Source organism: Pteronotus mesoamericanus, unplaced genomic scaffold (assembly GCF_021234165.1).
Source record: "Pteronotus mesoamericanus isolate MK-2021 breed Mesoamerican mustached bat unplaced genomic scaffold, CSHL_Meso_final contig_2, whole genome shotgun sequence".
Lineage (NCBI taxonomy): Eukaryota > Metazoa > Chordata > Mammalia > Chiroptera > Mormoopidae > Pteronotus > Pteronotus mesoamericanus.
The window spans coordinates 10,149,416-10,170,243 of NW_026555084.1; the positions used below are offsets into that span (position 1 = coordinate 10,149,416).

The window sequence follows — 20,828 nt, forward strand, 5'->3', positions numbered from 1 at the left end:
ATTCCACAAAGTGAAAGGTTACTGGTTCAATCCCTGGTCATGGCACATGCCTGGGTTGTATATCTGGTTCCCAGTTGGGGCATATATGAGAGGCAACTGATCAATGTCTCTCTCCCTTTCTTTCTCCCTCCCTAAAAAATAGTCTGTCCCTATTTTGCTTCTTAGTTCAGTTTGTTCATTAGATTCGAAGTATGAGTGAAATCATATAGTATTTGTCTTTCTCTGACTGGCTTATTCCACGTAGCATAACGCCTTCCAAGTCCATCTGTGCTGTTAAAGGGTAAAATTTTCTTATTTTTTTATGGTCGAGTAGTATTCCACTGCATAAATGTACCATGGTTATCTTATCCACTGACCTACCAACGGACACTTGGGTTTCCCATAAAGGAATTAACTAACGGGGTTCCTGAGAACTTGCAAAATTTCCTCCTCGTCCCTTTGGCAATGGCCCAAAGGCCCTTGTGATGGCCAGGGTCTACTGTGTACCCTGGCAGCGCAAACACACCGTCGGTACAAGGTTGGGTTCCCCAGACCATGCGAGGGACTCACGTGACTTTATCACCAGGAGGTCAGCGACGTGGAACCGACGCAGAACCACAGTTTCCTGGGCGACACCATTGTCTGGCGCTCCGGGCGGGGGAGGGGTAACTAAGGACAACGGCCAGCCCTAAGAGAACTCCGGAAGAGAGGGAGTCAGAGAAAAATGGGGAAAATGGGCAGCACGTGCCGCGACTGGGGCCCGGGCCATTGCGGGTGATTCGAAGCTCCGCACAAGGCGAGAGTGGAGGGCGGGAGGAGCCGGAGAACGCGCCTGTAATTGGCGGTACAGGGGTCCTGGGTCGCTTGTGATTGGGCGAGGTCACGACAGAGGGCTTCTTTTTGAACCGCGTAGGGTTCTGGGTAGCAAAGGACTTGGAAGGGTCTTAACCGAAAGAGGGAGGGGGGAGGTCGCCAACAAACGGCTGAGCTCACAATCCGGTCCCGGACCAGGCCGGGGCGACCCCCTGCCCCCATGGAGAGAGCCAGGCGGGACCTGCCGCCTCAGCCACGCCAACTGCCACGGGCCACCCCGCCGCGTCCACTGCGCCCTGCTCCGCCCCAGCTGCCCGTCGAGGGAACCCCCTTTCGGGCAGTGGCCGCGGAGCCCCCTTTGTCGCCTCCAGCCCCGTGTGCGGCCGCCATTGCGACCGTGGCCTCGCCGTGCGGGGAGGCACCGGCTTCCGGCATACAGCCTTCGGCGCGGCGACTGTTACAGGTGAAGGCGGAGCAATTGTTGCTGCTGCCGCCAGGGCCACCGCTGCCTCAGTCCCAGAATGAAGACTCTGCCGCTTCGCCCGCGCAGGCGCGGCTGCTACAGCTGAGGCCCGACCTGCTGCTGCTGCCACCACCACCGCCCACATCCGAGGGCGCTCCCTGCAGGCCCGAGTTACACACGGTGCAGCCCAGGGCACTGCAGGTCAAGGTAGAGAAGCAGGAGCTTGGACCCGACTTGGATCCCTCGGTGGGACCTCGGAAGGCTGTCGAGGCGGGCCCAAGGACCTCCAGGACGGCCAAGGCGGAAGGCCCTGGATCGGCCTCGGAGAGTCGCCGAGGGGACCGGAAGAAGGGCAAGTTGGAGGTGGAGGAGGTTATGAAGGACGTGGAGAAAGGCAGGGAAGGCAAAAGTCTGACGGCCATCAGAGAAGGAATCATCAAAACCGAGGAGCCTGAGAGGCTCCACGAGGACTGCAGGCTCAACAGGGAGTCCGCATCTAATGGGCTGGCCCATGGCAGCAAGGAGGTCATCCTGGCCCAGCCGTCCAGCGCCTTTGGGCCGCACCAGCAAGACCTTAGGATCCCTTTGACTGTCCACACCGTCTCCCCCGGGGGCCAGATCCAATTTCAGGGACCTCCGTCTTCAGAGCTGATACGATTGACCAAAGTCCCCTTGACACCAGTGCCTCTTAAGATGCAATCCTTACTGGAGCCTTCTGTAAAAATTGAAACCAAAGATGTCCCACTCACCGTGCTTCCCTCAGACGCAGGTATTAGATGCCAGGGGAATCTGGTTTTCAGATTTCATCTATGTTGCCCCATAGCTGACATGTCAGCAGTTCAGAAGTCTAAACCAAAAAAATCAAATCATGGAACTGATTCTTTTCAGGGCAAAGTCTGCACAGTTATCACTTCTGGTTGACATGTATATATTCCAGTAAAATAGGCATTCACGATTACCAAACATTTAAAAAAAATCTGTTTTAGGACCCAGTGAAGCTGAGATTTAGATGTAACTAAAGTTTACAACACAAAAATAAACATATTTTTGCTAGATAATAATATAAAGCTCTTGATTTATATGCTACAGATAATAAAATTAAAATATTGTATAATACCTCAATATTTTTAGGTGCATCAAGAAGCAGAAGAAAAAATGGTGTTTAATGAAAAAAATGGTTATTACTAAACAGGAAAGTTTAACTGAGTTTAGAAGTGATCTTTAAAAGTGTATAGTAAACATTCTTCTAGGAGAAAACAGTACATGATTAAATGTAACATTTTAGTATTATAAAAGTAAGGACTTAAGAGAAACTTGGAAAATGAAAATACTATAGAATAAGCTAGAAAAATTGTTTTCAAAGAAATGACTATAGTTAACAGCGGTAACAATGATAAGTAGAGATTTTATTTCTAGCCATTATTTTCAAATATATAGTTAGAAAATCTTATTTTAAGGGTTTAACTCAGACAAAACACTATGCCAATGAATGTCATGGAAAGTCATATTAATCTTCATATTTTCATTAACTTTTCTACTTACTGTTTTTGTTACTTTCTTTACTGATTCTCCTCACCCTACCCTCTTGCTTTTATCTTCAGTAGTTTTTAAACATTGTTTTTATTTTCTAAAGGAAAGAAAGGGTGGGTCTCCCTCTTTCGGTTAAGACCCACCTTCACAATACTTATTTCATCCTTTGTGCATTTAAAACAATTTATATATAAGTAACCCTAAAAAAGAAACAATATAAGGAGTTTATAGATAGTTGTTTTTGATAAATTATGTAAGAGATATAAATTTAGTCAACTTTATTGTAATTTCAGCTGGGTCTGTGACTCTTAAAAAGTCACTTTTATTATTTTTCTCCTAGGACATGGGAATAATGTTGATGACCCATTTTGCCAGGAGCTTCACTTTCATAATTAAATAAAACTAATATAGTATTATAATATTATAAATATTTTTTGCTTGAATGGGCACTAAAGCAAAAAGTAAATGAGTTCCTTTAAACATTTTGAAAATACCTACCTAGTGCTAGGATTATAGTCATCAATAAATCGTAGTTCTTGTCTTCCATTAACTGAATATTTTTAATGGGAAAAAAACTAAATATTACTGATTTTTAGAGGTATTGATAATGCTCAAAGAAGTAAAAAGCCAGCAGTTTACGGTCTTCAACACTATTCCACAATATCTTCAACAATACATTATTTTGAGGGAAAGAGCCATTCTAAGCTACAGTTTAGAATGCTGAGTTCAAGGGTGATGATGAGTTCTGGAATACTGGCAGTTCTTGGGTTATTTAAGTATATATTTTTCCAGCTATTTAAAAATAAATATAAATGATGCATTTCACTTTGAAAATACGTGTATGTGTGTAACAGACTAATTTAGTCTGTTAATTTTTGTCACATAGGAATACCAGATACTCCCTTCAGTAAGGACAGAAATGGTCATGTGAAGCGACCCATGAATGCATTTATGGTTTGGGCGAGGATCCACCGGCCAGCACTAGCCAAAGCTAACCCAGCAGCCAACAATGCAGAAATCAGTGTCCAGCTCGGATTGGAGTGGAACAAACTGAGTGAAGAACAAAAGAAACCTTATTATGATGAAGCACAAAAGATTAAAGAAAAGCACCGAGAGGAATTTCCTGGTAATTAAGCGAAATGAATAAAGCCAATTTCTTTTAAATTAATTTCTTTAGGTAAAGATTAGGTTGAATTTTGACTGGGCAGAAATTTCTTTAAACAGAACCAGGTAGAGAGATATCTGGTCTCTTACTTGCTAACTAATGCAAACCAGGCGACATACAGTTTTACTGTGGTTTTGATTATATAGATATAAACTTATGAGGGTAAAACCTCCACAGTTCTAGGCTATAATATGAAGGGGGACCCAAAACAACTGGAATTATCGTGGGTGGGGAGGCCCTTGTAGTACAGGCTTCTGCCACTAGGTGAGTGAGTGTTCTAGGAACCCGTCTGTATCAGTGGACCAGCTGGCATTGGTGTGAGAAGCTGCCTATGGCTTCAGTGAGTTTATTTTTGAAGACTCTCAAAACATTTGCCCATTTCATGATGGGTGATTTATAAGTTCAACTGCCCACACCGCACTGAGTGTTCAGCTGGTTTTGACCAAAAATGGCAGGACCCCTCATGCCCCACCCTCCCTATTCATGTGATCTCACCCCTGAGCACTTTTCTTGTTTCCCTGGATGAAAAAAGTCCTCAAAGGGAAACATTTTGCCTATGTGAAAGAAATTAAATAAGTAAAAAAAAAGAACAAAACCCAGCAGCAGAAGCACTAAAAGGCATCAAAATCAACAAGTTCAAAAGCTGTTTAGAGCCATGGAAAAAACATCTCGATAGGTATATTGCATCAAATGGAGAGTACATTGAAGGTGACTGAAGTTTAAACATGTAAGAATAAATATACAATTTTTTATAAATACCATTTTTGGAGGTTTCCTCCATACTAGGAAATAAAGTTTTAAAATTATAGTAATAAAAAAATGCAGTGTGCATTTAAGGACAATGAGAATTCAGGGATTAACATAAATCTTGCTCTGTTTTAATATTATATGGTTATCAGAACAGAGTCCTGCCTTCTGGGTAATAGACTTATCTTCACCATGACATAGTTTGAAATGAATTCTGATTCACTCCCCAGCAGCAAGGAGGGTAAGATTAAGCTTGGGTAAATGCACAGTGGACAGCAGCCAACATGGCTGTGCATGGTAGAAAAACAATTATTTGTTTCTAAAGTATAAACAGAGAGGTTCCAGGGGGTGGGGAGGGGGAGCAGAGGCAGCGATTATAGGGAACCAGCTATTCTCCTGGTTATATACTGTGAATATTGCTGCAATAACTCCAATCCGCTGACTTTGGAAGGAAATTAGGTGGTTTGTGGACTTAGAGACTGCCAAGTCTAGGTGAGTGACTCTTCCTAAATTAGGCATAGCAGTGATGATTGCTTATTAGTGACCATTTCAGTGTAAGATGGAGACACTTGTATCTTATAGGAAGGAGGACATGAATACTGTCTTACTGGAGCATTGTCTTATAGGTAGAGGAAAAGCTTTGGGACTCAAACTCAATGCCTTTAATGCTGATTTTACTACAGATTCAGTGTGTCTTTAGGTATAAGATATTTGACTTTGTCTTCCTTGGAATTATGGGTTACAATGTTGGCCACAGTTTGAAGCATATGGATGTGTATGCTGAAATGCACAAAAGTAGTATCATAGAGCTGGATACTTTAGACAAAAACTTATTTTTAAAAAAGAGAAGAGTTACGGACTTTTAATACTGGGTGGGGCAAAAGCAGGTTTACAATTGTAAGTACGTGGAAAGTTTATTCTTGCATTATTCATTAATTATTGAATTATTGTTCATACCAACAACTGTAAACCTACTTTTGCTTCAACTTGTATGAAAACAACTATTTAAAAGCTAAGTAGGGTCTATATGTTCAAATTAAAAATAGTTTCTCTTCTTCTATAGGTTGGGTTTATCAGCCTCGGCCAGGGAAGCGAAAACGCTTCCCTTTAAGCGTTTCCAATGTATTTTCTGGCACCACACAGAACATCACCTCCACAAACCCTACAACAATTTACCCTTATCGCTCACCCACCTACTCTGTGGTGATTCCCAGCCTACAGAACACCATCATTCATCCAGTTGGTGAGTTGGTTTTACTGTAGATTACGCGTTTTTAAATAGCTCTGTGAAAACTTTACCTCAAGTTGAAATTTTATTTCTGTTAGCTCAAAAATTTAGAAAAACAATATTAAGGGGAAAATGGAGAAAGTGAAAACATTAAATTGGAGAAGGAAAGTGTTCAGTAGATGTTAAAGAACTTGGTTTGCCAGAGTTGCAGACATACCATGGATATGACTTAATGCCCCATGCCCCATTCGTACCCCTTCTGTCCTGTCTTCTGTTGGTAGAAAAGAACAGTTGTTATCAGCGAAAAGGTGAGACCCTTCTTCAGTAACTGAGATAAAAGTAATGTCCTGTACAGCTCCCGCCATTTATGTTTCCTTTGCCTAGATCATTCCACCTTCCCGAGGACTGAGAGTTTCTTGTAATGGGTATGGGGAAAAGAAATCTGAATGAAAGGTAGCTTTTAGGAGCTGATGGCTTGAGTGCAGTGATAATTCAATTAATACAACTTTGAGAGATTTTGTGGTTTCATAGTTGTTTAGAGGAGGTTTATATTTCCTTATACTGGGTCAATGGTAGAAGTGCTGTTTGCTATAGGTTTACTTGTTAGTTTGTTCTTTGATCAAGTCATACCTTTCTTGGCTGTTATGAACCAGGTTCTGTGCTAGATAGTGGGGGCATAAACATGAATAAAACAGTTTCTGCTCTCAGCACCCCGTTTCATGATTGTGGTTGGGGTGGGAGATACATAAATGATAATATTTATAATATTTTCTAATAAGGGGTAGATTTACAGGTTCTGAGGGAACAAAGAGAAGGGAAATTACTTTATTCTTGTTTAATCAGGGAAGGCCTCACTAAGGCTTGTGCCCATGTAACCCTGTCACCTGAGAATCAGGACATCCCCAGTTACACCCTGGGCCTGTGTGGCCCCTACTTCACTGGGTCAGAGGCTGTCCTGAAACACATGGACATAGCCCTTAAATTCCTACTTCCAGGTTCAAGATGGGTATTATCTGCCTTATTTGGAGAGAAGGAAGGCTGGAAAGTTCTTATCTGGATAAGGCTGAGAGGAGAGCCACATTCCTTTGAGCCTCTGACAGAGACATTTCTAACCATTGAGTCACTTCTAGGACAGTGTCTTTTATAGTAACAGAGACCTAACTGCACTAGAATAAGCTAGATCATGACTCCATTGCTCTCACTTCTCTCTCTGTTTCTTTGGAAAAATATTAGCTAAATTTAGGTTAAGTGTGTCATTTGGGTAATTTAGTAACTCAATCAGCAGCCCTCGCTTCTTCAGGAACAGAAAGATCAAATCAGAGTTGTTTGACCTGTCTTTAAAAATTCTGCCGTATCATGCCCTAGCTGGTGTGGCTTAGTAGATTGAGTGCCAGCCTGCGAACAAAAGGGTCACCGGTTCCCCGCAGTCAGGGCACATGCATGGGTTTTGGGCCAGTTCCCCAGTAGGGGGCACTTGAGAGGCAACCACACATTGATATTTCTCTCCCTCTTTTTCTTCCTCCCTTCCCCTCTCTCTAAAAATAAATAAATACAATCTTAAAAAAGAAAAATTCTGCCCTATCTGTCATGCCCTGCTGCAATAGTTTTCCTTTCACATCTGTCACAGACTGACCTGTGGCAAGTCCTGCCCTGGCTTGGAAATTTCCTTCTGTATTCACATTGAATGCAATAAAGTGAAATAATTTTACTAATTGTTCCTCCAGTTTTTTCAATTAAAAAATTAAATGTCATTCCTAATTTGGTTTAATATAGAGAAGTATATAAAAACAAAAGAAAAATGACCTATGCCACTGCATTGAAACCTCTATTAATATTAAAAGTAAAATTAATATCTTTAGATAATAAAAAATTCAAACAGTAGAAATAGGTATAAAATGAAAGTCTAGCTTTTCCTACTGCTCCCCTGCCCTGCCTCCTCTCCCAGAAGACCACTCCTTAAAAATAACCACTGTCTGTAAGTTCATATCATCTCTTTTAGAAATATTCATACATACCTGCCAGCATTGTGTGTATTTGTTTTATATTCCACCACTCAATACTTCTATTCATTTATTCATTAAAAAAATTGTTGAGCGCCTACTCAGTGTCCAGAAGAATTTGGAGCCCTGCAGGTAACAGCAGTGCCCAGAACAGAAAATCTTCCTCCTCTCATGGCCCTTAGAATCTAGATGAGAAAGAGAAACCAAAAAAATATAGGTAAAGAAGATCACTTCAGTTTGTTCAACATGCTATAAGGAAATAGAGTGGATTGATATGGTCATGCTATGAGGTAAGGTAGTTACTGAAGGCTTCTAGTTGTACAGTTTATTAAATTCAACTGAAAAAAAGAAAAACGTGGTGTGACTCAAATAATGCCTGGCCTGTGCTATTTTTTTATTTCTGAAGGTGAGGCCCCACCTGCCATCCAGCTGCCCACGCCTGCAGTCCAGCGCCTAAGCCCCATCACCCTTTTTCAGCCCACCGTTTCCAGTACGGCTCCGGTGGCCGTCCAGGCTCCGACCCTGCCCCTCCGCCCAACGCTCCCCCCCCAGCGCTTTGCTGGGCCCTCCCAGACGGACACTCATCAGCTGCAGACTGAGGCCGATCACTCTGTAAAGAGACCCACACCTGTCTCTCTGGGGAGCACCAACAGGATTCCGACCGGTGCGAGCACTGCCCACGCCAGATTTGCAGCCTCGGCCATCCAGCCTCCCAAGGAGTATCCCAGCGTCTCCTCCTGTCCCAGGAGCGCGCCCATCCCTCAGGCTCCTCCTCTTCCACACTCGCATGTCTACCAGCCCCCTCCCCTTGGCCATCCAGCCACACTTTTTGGGACGCCACCGCGATTTTCTTTTCATCATCCTTACTTCCTACCTGGACCTCACTACTTCCCATCGAGGTAAATGAACTTTTATTTCCTTTCACCTAAAAGCATATCCAACAAATGAATTTTGGCCTATGAAGGCATCTCCTTTTTACTGAAAAGGAGACTTCTTCAATTCTGTGTGGAATCTAATTTAGATTGGAGGCTGCATAGGGGCCAGGCAGTTAACATAAACACATGAGAGGGGCTGGGCGAGGACTGGGGGAGGCAGAGTGTACGTACCCCATAGGCCGACTGCTATGCAGCTCCAGCCGGCTGTTGCCACATGAACAATGGGCACCAATGTCGTCGGATCAGATTTTTCATAAGAAATTAATTACAGGGGACCTTAAGATCATTTAGTCACCATCCCCCCTTATGGTATAGAGCTGTGTTTCTCAAACTTTTATATATATATATGAATCATGTGTGATCTTGTTAAATGCAGATTCTGAGTCAGTAGGTCTGGTGTAGAGCAGTATCCTATGCCAGGGTATTGTAGGCCTGATTTTCTGCATTTGTAACAAGCTCCCAAGTGATGCCGATTCCATTGGTTTGTGGACCACACTTTGAATAGCAAGGATATAGAGGAGAGTGCTTGTTCTGAGAGGTGAGATGATTTGTCCAAAATTACACTCCCTCACAGTGCCCTTTTTAACCTGAAAATTTCTCATAGAAATTACAAGCCAAGGAATTTATTATCATAGGGAATTATCTAGGGAAAACAAGTTTTATCACCTCATTTTGGATTGATAGAACTTGACTCCCTGTAAACATTCTAATAGAGTAGTATTAACCTCTACTTTACAATTGTTGTTAAGTATGTAGAGAGTTTCCCTTGAGATTGGAGTGTTATGTATCTAACACCAGTCTTCTATTGTTACTTATATAGAATGTAAAAATACTCCTCACTTAGGCATACCAATGCCTCAAGGTGAGAACTTTTGAGCTAATATCTAATGGGATCGCTTGATTTCAAGTCCTTACTTAGTCCAGGACTAGAAGAAAGTGGAACTAGGGAATCGAATCAGGAGAAAGGGAGATTTTGCTACCTAAGGTATGTTTCGTTTTTCCTGTAGGTTCTTTTGTTCTTTAGCAGCTTTCGGAGTCTTTTAGTGCAAGGAATCAAATCTGAAGAGACTTCTAAGGCCAGGAGTTGAAAATTTCTTCTCATTGCTATCTTCCAGGTTCAGATAGTTTATAGGAATTTTGGAGAATTTTAGTGTTTTCTAGAAATAAGAGTGCTGAGGACATAGCTGGAATTAAATAAATGAGCAGGTTTGAGATCAGTCTCAGAATGTGAAGATTCACAAACTAAAATTGCAGAAATTTTAGCTGTTATATAGATTTCTTTTGTAATACAGGAAAGACTTGGATCGATTTACTCACAGGAAAGGAGAAAAAGAGGCATCTAGAAGAGGCTGTGCCCCACGGTCTCACTCTAATTGCTGTTTCTTTTTTCTTTTTAGCGTTTTGAGAACAAGGTATTGTTAGATATAATTCTTGCAACGATCCTATGATTTGGGTATGATTTGGGTAATACTCCCCAGTTTTTCAGATAAATTATCAGATGTTAAATATCTCTGTTAAGGTCACGCAACCAGTAAATGGCAGAGCCAGTAGTCTAATTTAGTTTGTCCAGCTGATTTTGAATTCCATGTCTGTTATTTTCATTATATCAATAAGGCTTCTCACTTTAATGGTTCTTCTTGATTGGCAGCTGTTAGCTGCTAGCAGAGATGCATATGGAAAATATGTACTTTTGAATGGAAAACTCATGTAGTCAAATGGACTTTCGGGTGGGTAATGTTTCCTTCTATAATAAATAGATAAAAGCATAGGAAGTTTATCTTTCTTACTCATGACAAGACTTACAGGAGTAGGCTGTTAATGTACAAATTATCTGATAATTTAAAGAACATTTTAAAAGGAAGCTGTGGAAATAAAGTCCTTAGAAGACAGAAATTATATCTGTATCTTTAATGTCATGTTGTCAATTAATAATGACGCTATTGGAGGAACCAGATGAAGTAAATTAGTGGTATAATACTGAATTTTGTTTCATTTAAGAAAGTCAAAGCAGTGTGTCAGCTATAAACATTAAACTGCATATAGTTTTCCAAAACAGAAGATCAGCCTTATAAATTATAATATTGTTTGATTGCTTTTCTAACTTCTACCTGTATGTATATGATGATAATTTCCCCAAGGAAATGGATAAGCTTATTTATGCTTGTTTAGACAGTACATTTCAGTAAAATCCAGCCTGGCTAAATGACAAAATTAATTGATTCCCTCTCAATTTTCCCATTGTCTCTTCTCCCAACTAATAACAGAATCTTTCATAAAGAATATCCTCCCCTAATCTAATCCATTCATGTGTCGAATTATTTAGTACCATAATTGAAATGATGTTTGATATATGTATCAACTATATAAGTATATCAAATATATGTATTTTTCAAACAGTCCATTTTGCCCTGTATATCTAGAATGAAAACCAAAGACATTAGCCGGTTTGTCAAGGAGTAATTTTACAAAACAGATAAACTCAAAAGTGCTGATCCCTAGTTCTGAGAGCTAAAGTCTTTCTTCCTTCCTTCAAATCTTAACCACCTTCATACTGTGTTCATTGAAATATTCTCTTTCTGGATTACATTAATTTCTTAGATTAGTTCTTCTCTTCTCCCCCAACCCTTTTTCCTCTTCTTCTTCCTCCTTGCAGTGTTTATACTTTTACAAACAAAAAGATAATCTATGATCTTTATGCTGTTGGCCACTGAGTAAATAAATGTGTTAAAGTCTTAAAATTATGTATATAGGAAGGATATGAAAGACAAATAGGAATTTGTTAGCTTGACATATATAGAAAATACAATTATACACACACACACACACACACACACACACACGGAAGATAATTTTTTTAAATTCCCAGATTTCTGAGAACATATAGCATTTTAAACTATAAAATTTCAGGCAACATATCAAAGGTTAAAAACAATTATCTTTTACCTTTGTTTGGGTTATAGGCCTATTTAAGAATTTGATTTAAGTTGTGGACCCACTTCCCATAATAATGCACATCTAATCAACAGACACATACAATGTTTGGCCTAGATCTTATGGAGGAGGGAACTTGAAGGCCCCACACAAACATGATAGACTTAGCTAACATGGAAAATCTTCTGTGGTAACTACCTAGCAATATGAAATTTAAATATGAACAATATAATATCTAGCTAAATGCACCATTTACTTTGCTGTGTGGAAGCTTTTTAGTTTGATGTAGTCCCATGTGCTTATTTTTGCTTTTGGTGTCAAATCCAAACTATCATAGCCAAGACCAGTATGAAGGAGTGTACTGCCTATGTTTTCTTCTTCGAGTTTTATTTTCTTATGTTCAAGGTATTATGTTCAAGTTTTTCATCCATTTTTGAGTTTATTTTTATGTTATGGTGTAATATAGGGCCAGTTTTATTCTTTTGCATGTGGCAATATAGTTTTTCATTTATTGAAGATATCGTTTTTCCCCATATATTCTTGGCTCCTTTGTCATAAATTAATTGATCATATACATGTGGGCTTAAATCCGTGCTCTTTATTTTATTCCTTTGATCGGTGTGCCTGTTTTTATGCCAAAAGCACGCTGTTTTGATTACTATAGCTTTGTAAAATAGTTTAAAATTAGGGGGTGTAATGCCTCTAGATTTGTTCTTTCTCAAGATTGCTTTGGCTAGTTGGGGTATTTTGTGGTTCCAAACAAATTCTAAGATTATTTGTTTTATTTCTCTGAAAAAAATGTTATTGGAACTTTGAAAGTCACTACATTGAATCTGTAGATTGCTTTGAATAGTGTGGAAATTTTAATATTACTACCTCCAATCTATTAACATGAATATTTTTCATTTATTTGTGTTCTCTTCAATTTCTTTCATTAGTATCCAATAGCTTTCAGTGTATGGGTCTTTCACCTCCTTGGTTAAATTTATTCTTAGGTATTTAATCCTTTTTGATGTAATTGTAAATTGGATTGTTGTTTAAATTTTTCTGATAGTTTGCTGTTAGTTTGTAGAAATACAACTGGTTTTGTATATTGATTTTGCATCCTGCAAATTTATTGAATTAATTGATTAGTTCTAACAGTTTTTTTTCCTGTGTGGCATCTTTAGGGTTTTCTATATAAGAATATGTCATCTACTAATAGAGACCATTTACTTCTTCCTGTCCAGTTTGAATATCTTTTATTTCTTTTTCTTGCATAATTGCCCTGGCTAAGACTTCTAATACTACGTTGAATAACAGTGGCATGAGTGGGCATCCTTGTCTTGGTTCAGCTTTTCAATATTATCTGTCAATATTTAACTTTAAGTAATGGATAGAAGACCATCCTTCCAAAAATGGATGACAACCAGTAAGGAAATAGATTGTACAACACTGTAAACCAACTAGATCTAAATATCTATTACATATTTATTATATATTATATATAAAATATTCCACCCAACAACAAAATATAGATTTTTCTCAAATGCACATGATATATTCTGTAGGATAGACCATATGTTAAATCACCTAACTTATTAGTTTCAAAAACTTTGAAATATTGAAATCATACAAAGTTTCTTCTTTAATTATGATGAAATAACACTAATAATTAATAACAGAAAGAAAAGTGGAAAATTCAAATATATGGAAATTAAACAACATACTCTTAAACAGCCAATGGTCAAATAAGACATCACAAAGGAAATTAGAAAATACTTTGAAGTGAATGGAAATGAAAATGCAACATACAAAAGCTTAAGGGATTTTATAGTGAAAGCAGTGCTGATAAGAGAAGTTTATAGCTGTGACGACCTATCTTTAAAAAAAAAAAAATCTCAAATCTACAACCTAACTCTTTACATCATAAAGAACTGAAAAAAGAAGAGCCAAGCAAACCCAAAGCTAGCAGAAAGAAGATTAGAGATAAATGAAATAAAGAGTAGAAAAAATAATAGAGAATTTAATGAAACAGAGAAAAATCAACAAAAACTGGTTTTTTGAAAAGATCAACAAAACTGATAAAACCTTTATCTAGACTAAGAAAAAAGAAAGAAGACATAAGCTGTGAAAATCAGATATGAAATTGGTTGCATTACTAGTCAGTAATGTAACTGTATTTATTTCTGTATTCCTACAGGAATAAAAATGAGTATAGAAGAATTCAGTGAATAATTGTATGCCAACAAGTTAGGTAACCTAGATGAAGTGGAGAAATACATGAATTACCAAAACTGACTTAAGAAGAAACAGAAAATCTGAATAGACCTGTATCAAGAGATTGAATCAGTAATCAAAAACCTCCCAACAAAGAAAAACCCTGGACTAGATAACTTCACTGGTGAATTCTACTAAACATTTAAAGAGGAATTAATGTCATTGCTCTCAAATTCTTATTAAAAGTGTAGGAGGGAACACTTCTAAGGCCAACATTACTCTGTTACCAAAGCCAAAGATATTACAAGAAAAAAAATTACAGACCAATATATCTTATGAATATAGATGTAAAATAATACTCAACAAAATACTAGCACCCTGAATCTAGCAGCATAGTAAAAGGATTACAAAACAAGAACAAGTGGGATTTACCCCAAGAATGTTTTCAACATTTGAAAATCAATCAGTGTAATAGACTTCATTAATAGAATGAAGGCACAAAACCTCCTGATCATTTCAACATGTGCAGAAAAAACATTTGATAAAGTCCAATACCTTTTCAGGATAAAAATCAATTCCTAACTTCAAAGTTATTCAGAAAACTAAGAAAGGAAGGGGACTTCCTCAACATGATAAAACACATTTATCAGAAACCCGCATTAGATTTTTAGTGTGTGATGAAGGACCAAAGCTTTTCCTCCTAAGATTGGGAACAATACAAGGATGCCCACTTGTATTTCTGTACACCAGCACCAGCAATGAGCAATGAGAAAAATCCAAAAAGCATTTTAAGAAAATAATTTCATTTATAATAGAATCAAAAATAACAAAATACTTAGGAATAAATCTAACCAAAGAAGTGCAACACTTGTAAACTGAAAACTGTAAAACATTGCTGAAAGAAATTAAAGAAGACCTAGATAAATGGAAAGGTATTTGTGTTCATGCGTTGGAAGACTTAATGTTGTTAAGATGGCAATACTTCCCAAGGTGATTTACAGAATCAATACAATCTCTCTTAAAATCCCACTGGCTTTTTTTTTTTTTCAGAAATGGAAAAGCTGATCCTAAAATGCATATGGAATTGTAAGTGACCAACCATAGTTTAAACAATCTTGAAAAAGGAAAAGAAAATTGAGGACTTAACAATTCCTAATTTCAAACTTACTACAAAGCTACAATATCAAATGATGTGGTATCAAGAGAATAAGAAGACAAGCCACAGATTGGGAGAAAGATATACCTGATCAAATACTGTTATCCAAAATATACAAGGAACTCTTAAAACTCAACAATAAGAAAATGAACAACTTGATTAAAAATGGACAAAAGACCTGAATGGACGCTTTACCAAAGAAGATATACAGGTGGCAATTAAGCATATGAAAAGATGTTCCTAATGTTCATTAGAAAATTGCACATTTAAACAACGAGATACCACTACACATATCAGAATTGCCAAAATCCCACACACTGACAAAACTAAATGCTGGTGAAGATGTGGAGCAAAGGAAACCCTAATTCATTGCTGGTGGGAAAGCACAATGGTACAATCCCTTTGGGAGGCAGTTTGGTAGTTTCTTACAAAACTAAAAATATTCTTTCCCTATGATCCAGCATTCATACTTCTTGGTATTTATCCAAATGAATTGGATTATGTCTACACAAAAACCTGCATATGAATGTTTATAGCAACTTTATTCTTAAGATGGGTAAACTGTGGTGCATCTAAACAATGGAATATTATTCAGTGCTGAAAAGAAATGAACTATCAAGCCATGAAAAGACACGGAGGAAACTTACATGCATATTACTAAGTCAGAGAAGCCATGAATAATATTTTATTTTTGCTATATTTACCATTTTGTGATAGAAATTCTCACACACAAAGCAGATGGACTAACCTCTGTGTACCCATCACCCAACTTCAACAATTATCTTCATTCATTTACGCCCCCTACCTTTTGGGAGAAGGTGTCTTAAGTACTTTAAAGTGACTTACAGACATCTTATAATTTCACCTGTAAATACATCAGTATATATATTTAGTAAATAAGGATTGGCAAAAATGACCTCCTACTATTTTTATACCTAAAAATTAATAATTTTTTATTGTTTCATTTTTCTCCATTGTCTCAGCACAGTCTTTTCACAACTGGTTTGTCTAAAACAAGATCCAAGCAAGGAATACACATGGGATATAAATATGTCTCTTAAGCCTCTTTTATGCCACAATAATATTTACCTTTTTTAAAAAAAATACTGTGTATTTATCGAAGAAACAAGAAATTATCCACATCCTGGATTTGGCCTATTACATCCTCGGGTATTGTTTAACAGTTTCCCTATCACATATTTATCCTGTAAAATGATAGTTAGATCTTGTAACTGGATTAGATTTAGGTTCAATTTTTTTTCTTTTTTGCAATGATACCTCATAGGTAGTGCTTTGTACTTTGTATTGTATCAAATCAAGAGGTACATAAAGTCTTCTTTATTAGTGATGTTAGAATGATTTGTAGGTTCAGGTATTATTAGTTTGATCATAAGCTTCCGCACCTAAAGCAGTGCTTCTCAATTCTCTTCCATACAGCAGCACCACTTGAAGATCTCAGACTAAGTCAGACTCTTTGGGGGTTAGAACTTGGGCGGCGGTATTCTTTAAGTTTCCCCATGTAATTCAAATGGTCACCTAAGGTTGAGAAATACGAGCGTAATTATCTTAGTAGTATGTTGATTGTTACCTAGACCCATGCGAGTGTAAAATGGTGATTTTCTGATTTGATATCCCTTCATTCATTAGCTGGAATTTTTTTTATGAAGAAAAACGTTCCCTCATCAACTATTTCATTACTCTGAAATATGGGAGGGCAGGATCAACTCTTGATTCTTTCCACATATCAGTGAATCTTGTTTTGTTTTGGCAATATCATTACGAACAAGTGGATTTTTATATATTTGGTATGTTTTAGTACTTTACAGTCATTATTTATTGTATTTTTTGATGCTCAAATCTCCCCCTTTTTTGTCCAGTTGGCTGCAACTTTGCTCTTGTGTCCTTGATCTTTGATTTAATAGCTTTTCTTTTCTTCCCTCCCCTCCCGTTCCTTCCCCTCCCCTCCCGTTCCCTCCCCTCCTCTCCCCTCCCCTCCCCTCCCCTCCTCTCCTCTCCTCTCCTGCCTCTCCTTTCTGTCTTTCTGGCACAATGTGTCCCAGACTCATCTTGTACTTTACTTATACCAGACCTGGAATCAACCATTTTACCAAGATGTCCAAGTTTCTTTTATTGAAAGTGATATTTAGAAATACCGATTTGGGCATTAGGGGTGCTTATTGCTACTGAATTAACAGGGTATCTAGGCCTTTTCTGTGAAAATATGTGTTTTTGTGAGAAAATTAGAGTTTATTGATATTTCCAAAATAAATTTAATATTGTAGAGTTTCAAATGAAGTTCTTTGATTTTATGTGCCTAATATCTTTTCCCTTAAAAATTTTGGTTCCTAATGATACCTGCTTACTTACTTGCTTTATCCTATCAAACATGTTTTCTTTTCTGATATGTATACACATATATACATGAAGAGAGTATAGTTTCAAAACAATACCAATAGTTTCAAAGTAGCACTCTCACAATAAAATTACTGAATGCAGTTTAAGATTTATTTGTGATTCTTTTTCTTTGTAGGTTATATCTTACAATAAAAATAGCAGATTTAAATTATATTGAAATAATATTCTATGTATACTTAAGGCACTTGCAGCCTGATATAAACTTGGGTTTGCTTTCAATTTTTAGGGGTTACTTTTTTAAAAGTTAAATTTGTTTACTTATATAAAATATGTGGTTTCAAAGTAAGAAGTTTTAGATTTGCTTTTTTTAAAAAAATCATTTTTTTTGCCTTTTGAATCATAATACAAGATACATTTTGAGAAGTCTAGCTTCCCTTTCTCCTTTCCCCTTCTCTCCTCCTGTACATAACCATTTTAATTAGATTTTGTTTTATCTTTATACTTCTTAAAAAATAAAAGCAAAATGTACATGTATGTGTGTATTTACCAATGCATTATTAAAAGTAACTTCTTATAAGACTAACTAATTACACATTGAGAGTGTTTCTAGTTTCCAAAGTATTCAATATGGATCCTCTCCTAAGTTCCTTATGACAGGTCTTTTAAGTTGGCAGAATAGGCAATATTATCCCTATTTCATATAAGGAGGCCCTAAGACTCAATAACTTAAGATTTACTCGAGATGGTGGTTTGTAAGTGGCGCAGCTAGAGCTAGTGCCTGGGTGATACGCCACGGTGGTCAGGAGAACAGGTTCTGGAGTCCGATTGCCTGCTTCCATTTTACTACTCACCAAACATATGACTTTGAGCAAGTTGTTTAGTTTCTTTAAGGCTCTGTTTCCTCATCTGTGGAGATATTATAATATCTATCTCATAGAGTGATCCTAAGGAATATTTAAGATATCATATATACTCCTTAGGCACTACCTAGAAAACATAGTAAATGCTTATAATATGCTGGCTAATATTATTATTCTGATAATTCTGTTTGATGCTTTTTCAACTACACAATCATGCTTCTATAGGTGACCATTTTTGGCCATATAACCTTTTAAGATTACCCTTGTCTTAATTGATCTTTTTGTTCTTTGGATATAACAATAACTTTCTATAACACACCAATAGAGCCATGTGATATTTCCATTTTAGACTTGAGCATATGCCTAGTATATACCTAGATTTTAGACCTTTTTAGAACAAATTCTCCACCAACCCCTGCATAGTATCTTGCCTATATTCGGTCAGGAGAAAAATAGAGGTTGAATTGTTTCTGGCTTATGCGAACGCTTTGGGGAAGAGGTAGCTTTGCGCACCTCCTTGAAGTGTCTGTGGAATTCAATGGAAGGAGAGACCTGAAGGCGGAACAGTCACAGGAGCAAAATCATCGTAGCTGCAAGCACAGTGTTCAGGCCATATGTATTAAGTTAAAAACGCTCAATTGAAGATGTGGCAGTAGGAATGGAAACCTGAAACATTTTAGAAACTTTGCTTCACATTGGTGATATTTAACATGGGCAAGGTCCCTAGCACTTGGAGATAGAAAACCACTGAATATAACCATATTTTCAAAGAGTTTGAGGTGATAATTTAGTAGGTGATCATACTTATGTTTTTAAAGAGAAGGAAACAAAATTGACTTCTTTTTAAAATGTGGGAGCATGAAATGAAACCCTGATCTTGTCGTGGGTTTTGCTAATGAGAGTGTTCATTATGTTTACATTATCTGTCACTAGGTGGAGTCCATGAGTCCAGGGAAGTCTTGGTTGGACTTCTCTACACAGGCGACACCTCTTCCTATGATTTCTGTTCTGTGCCTTTCAGAGGGAGAATAGGATGTGAGGGCGATCTGGCTGCGACATCTGTCACCCCATTGATCGCCAGGGTTGATTCGGCAAAGGGAGAATAAATACTTTTAAAAAAGTATTTTTTGACAAATGGAGTTGAATGGCAACATTTTTTTGGAAAAGATCTTTAAAACAGCAGTTTAGTATCAGTTCTAAATCTTTCTGGTATTGACTGTTTTTAATTTACTTATTATTGAATATCAATTAAAAAGTTAAATTGTTATCCTCTGTTTCAGGGCTTCCTCAGGAGTGCTTGATTTCTAACCCAATTATACATTTTTCCTTCATAAGCTTTGTTTCCAATATTCCTAAGAATCACTGCTGCACTGCCCACTGCCAGTTTCTAAAGCAGCACAGCACATGCCTGCATTTCCAAAGCCTTACATGGTATAAGACATCATGAGAGAAAGACCCAGATAAGCATCTTTCTTTATCAAGGCTCAAAAGGAAGCCAATAATAATCTAGTGAATATGTCAGTCACAATCTTGGTACCTGTCTTCAAAATGGAAATACAGGAAAGGACAAAAAAAAAAAAAAAAAAAAGGAAAAAAAGCCAAAAAAAAAAAAAAAAAAAAAAAAACTTTTTTTTTTTTTTGAAGAGAAAAAAAAAAATATAATTAAAAAAAAAAAAAAAAAAAAAACTTTGCCATTTATTTTTTGTTGGGGCTAAACAGTAATAAAAGGGCAAATGAATACATGAAATGGTAGTAGAAAGTTTTTGGGGGAACTCTCCAGGCCCCAAAGAGGATGCAGTTAAACTTGATCAGTTAGTCTGTACACAAGGCAGTATCTAGGCAAGGTTCGATCTAATTCCCTTTTTGTCTTTCCGCTGCAGCACCTGCCCTTATAGTCGGCCTCCCTTTGGCTATGGAAATTTTCCGAGTTCAATGCCAGAATGCCTTGGTTATTATGAAGACAGGTACCAAAAACATGAGGCTATGTTTTCAGCTTTAAATAGAGACTATTCTTTCAGAGACTGCACGGACGAATGCACACACAGTGAAGATTCTCGCAGCTGTGAGAGCATGGATGGGACCTCCTACTATAACAGTCACAGCCGCGGCGGGGAAGGGTACCTCAGCCCCGTGCCTCAGCTGGACATCGGGGTCCTGGAGAATGTCTTGGCAGTCCCCGCATCGACTCCCTCGAGCGTCCAGCAAGTCAACGTCACTGATAGTGATGAGGAGAAAGAAGAAAAAGTGCTCAGGAATTTATAATTTTTAAACAAATATGCACAAAAAATAAACATTTCTTAAAATATATTCTGGGTCAGTTGGTGTGAGGGAAAAAAAAAAAGCCTAGAATGCTTTGCTGAGAGTTTTCAGCCCTGATTTGAGGAGTCAAACCAAACGCAATTTATGCCTTCATTAAGTTTTTAGTAGTGAACCTGGAGTCCTGATATTTCATCGTAGGAATATTTAA

The 20,828-nt window shown here is 37.8% G+C and overlaps 1 protein-coding gene across 1 annotated transcript; it reads left to right on the plus strand.

The window, feature by feature from the left end:
• The first annotated feature begins 1,012 nt into the window (after positions 1-1,012).
• SOX30 (SRY-box transcription factor 30) lies at positions 1,013-20,623 on the plus strand. The gene is made up of 5 exons (XM_054567893.1): positions 1,013-2,024; positions 3,672-3,911; positions 5,761-5,940; positions 8,332-8,824; positions 20,242-20,623. Exons 1-5 carry the CDS (start codon positions 1,013-1,015, stop codon positions 20,621-20,623), a joined length of 2,307 nt encoding a protein of 768 aa, XP_054423868.1.
• The last annotated feature ends 205 nt before the right edge of the window (positions 20,624-20,828 follow it).

Excerpts from the sequence above, each read along its gene's own strand:
- SOX30 (XM_054567893.1), top strand. The coding sequence starts at position 1,013 with ATGGAGAGAGCCAGGCGGGACCTGCCGCCTCAGCCACGCCAACTGCCA. Across the intron at positions 3,912-5,760 it reads GCACCGAGAGGAATTTCCTG|GTTGGGTTTATCAGCCTCGG; the intron begins GTAATTAAGCGA and ends CTTCTTCTATAG. Across the intron at positions 8,825-20,241 it reads CCTCACTACTTCCCATCGAG|CACCTGCCCTTATAGTCGGC; the intron begins GTAAATGAACTT and ends TTTCCGCTGCAG.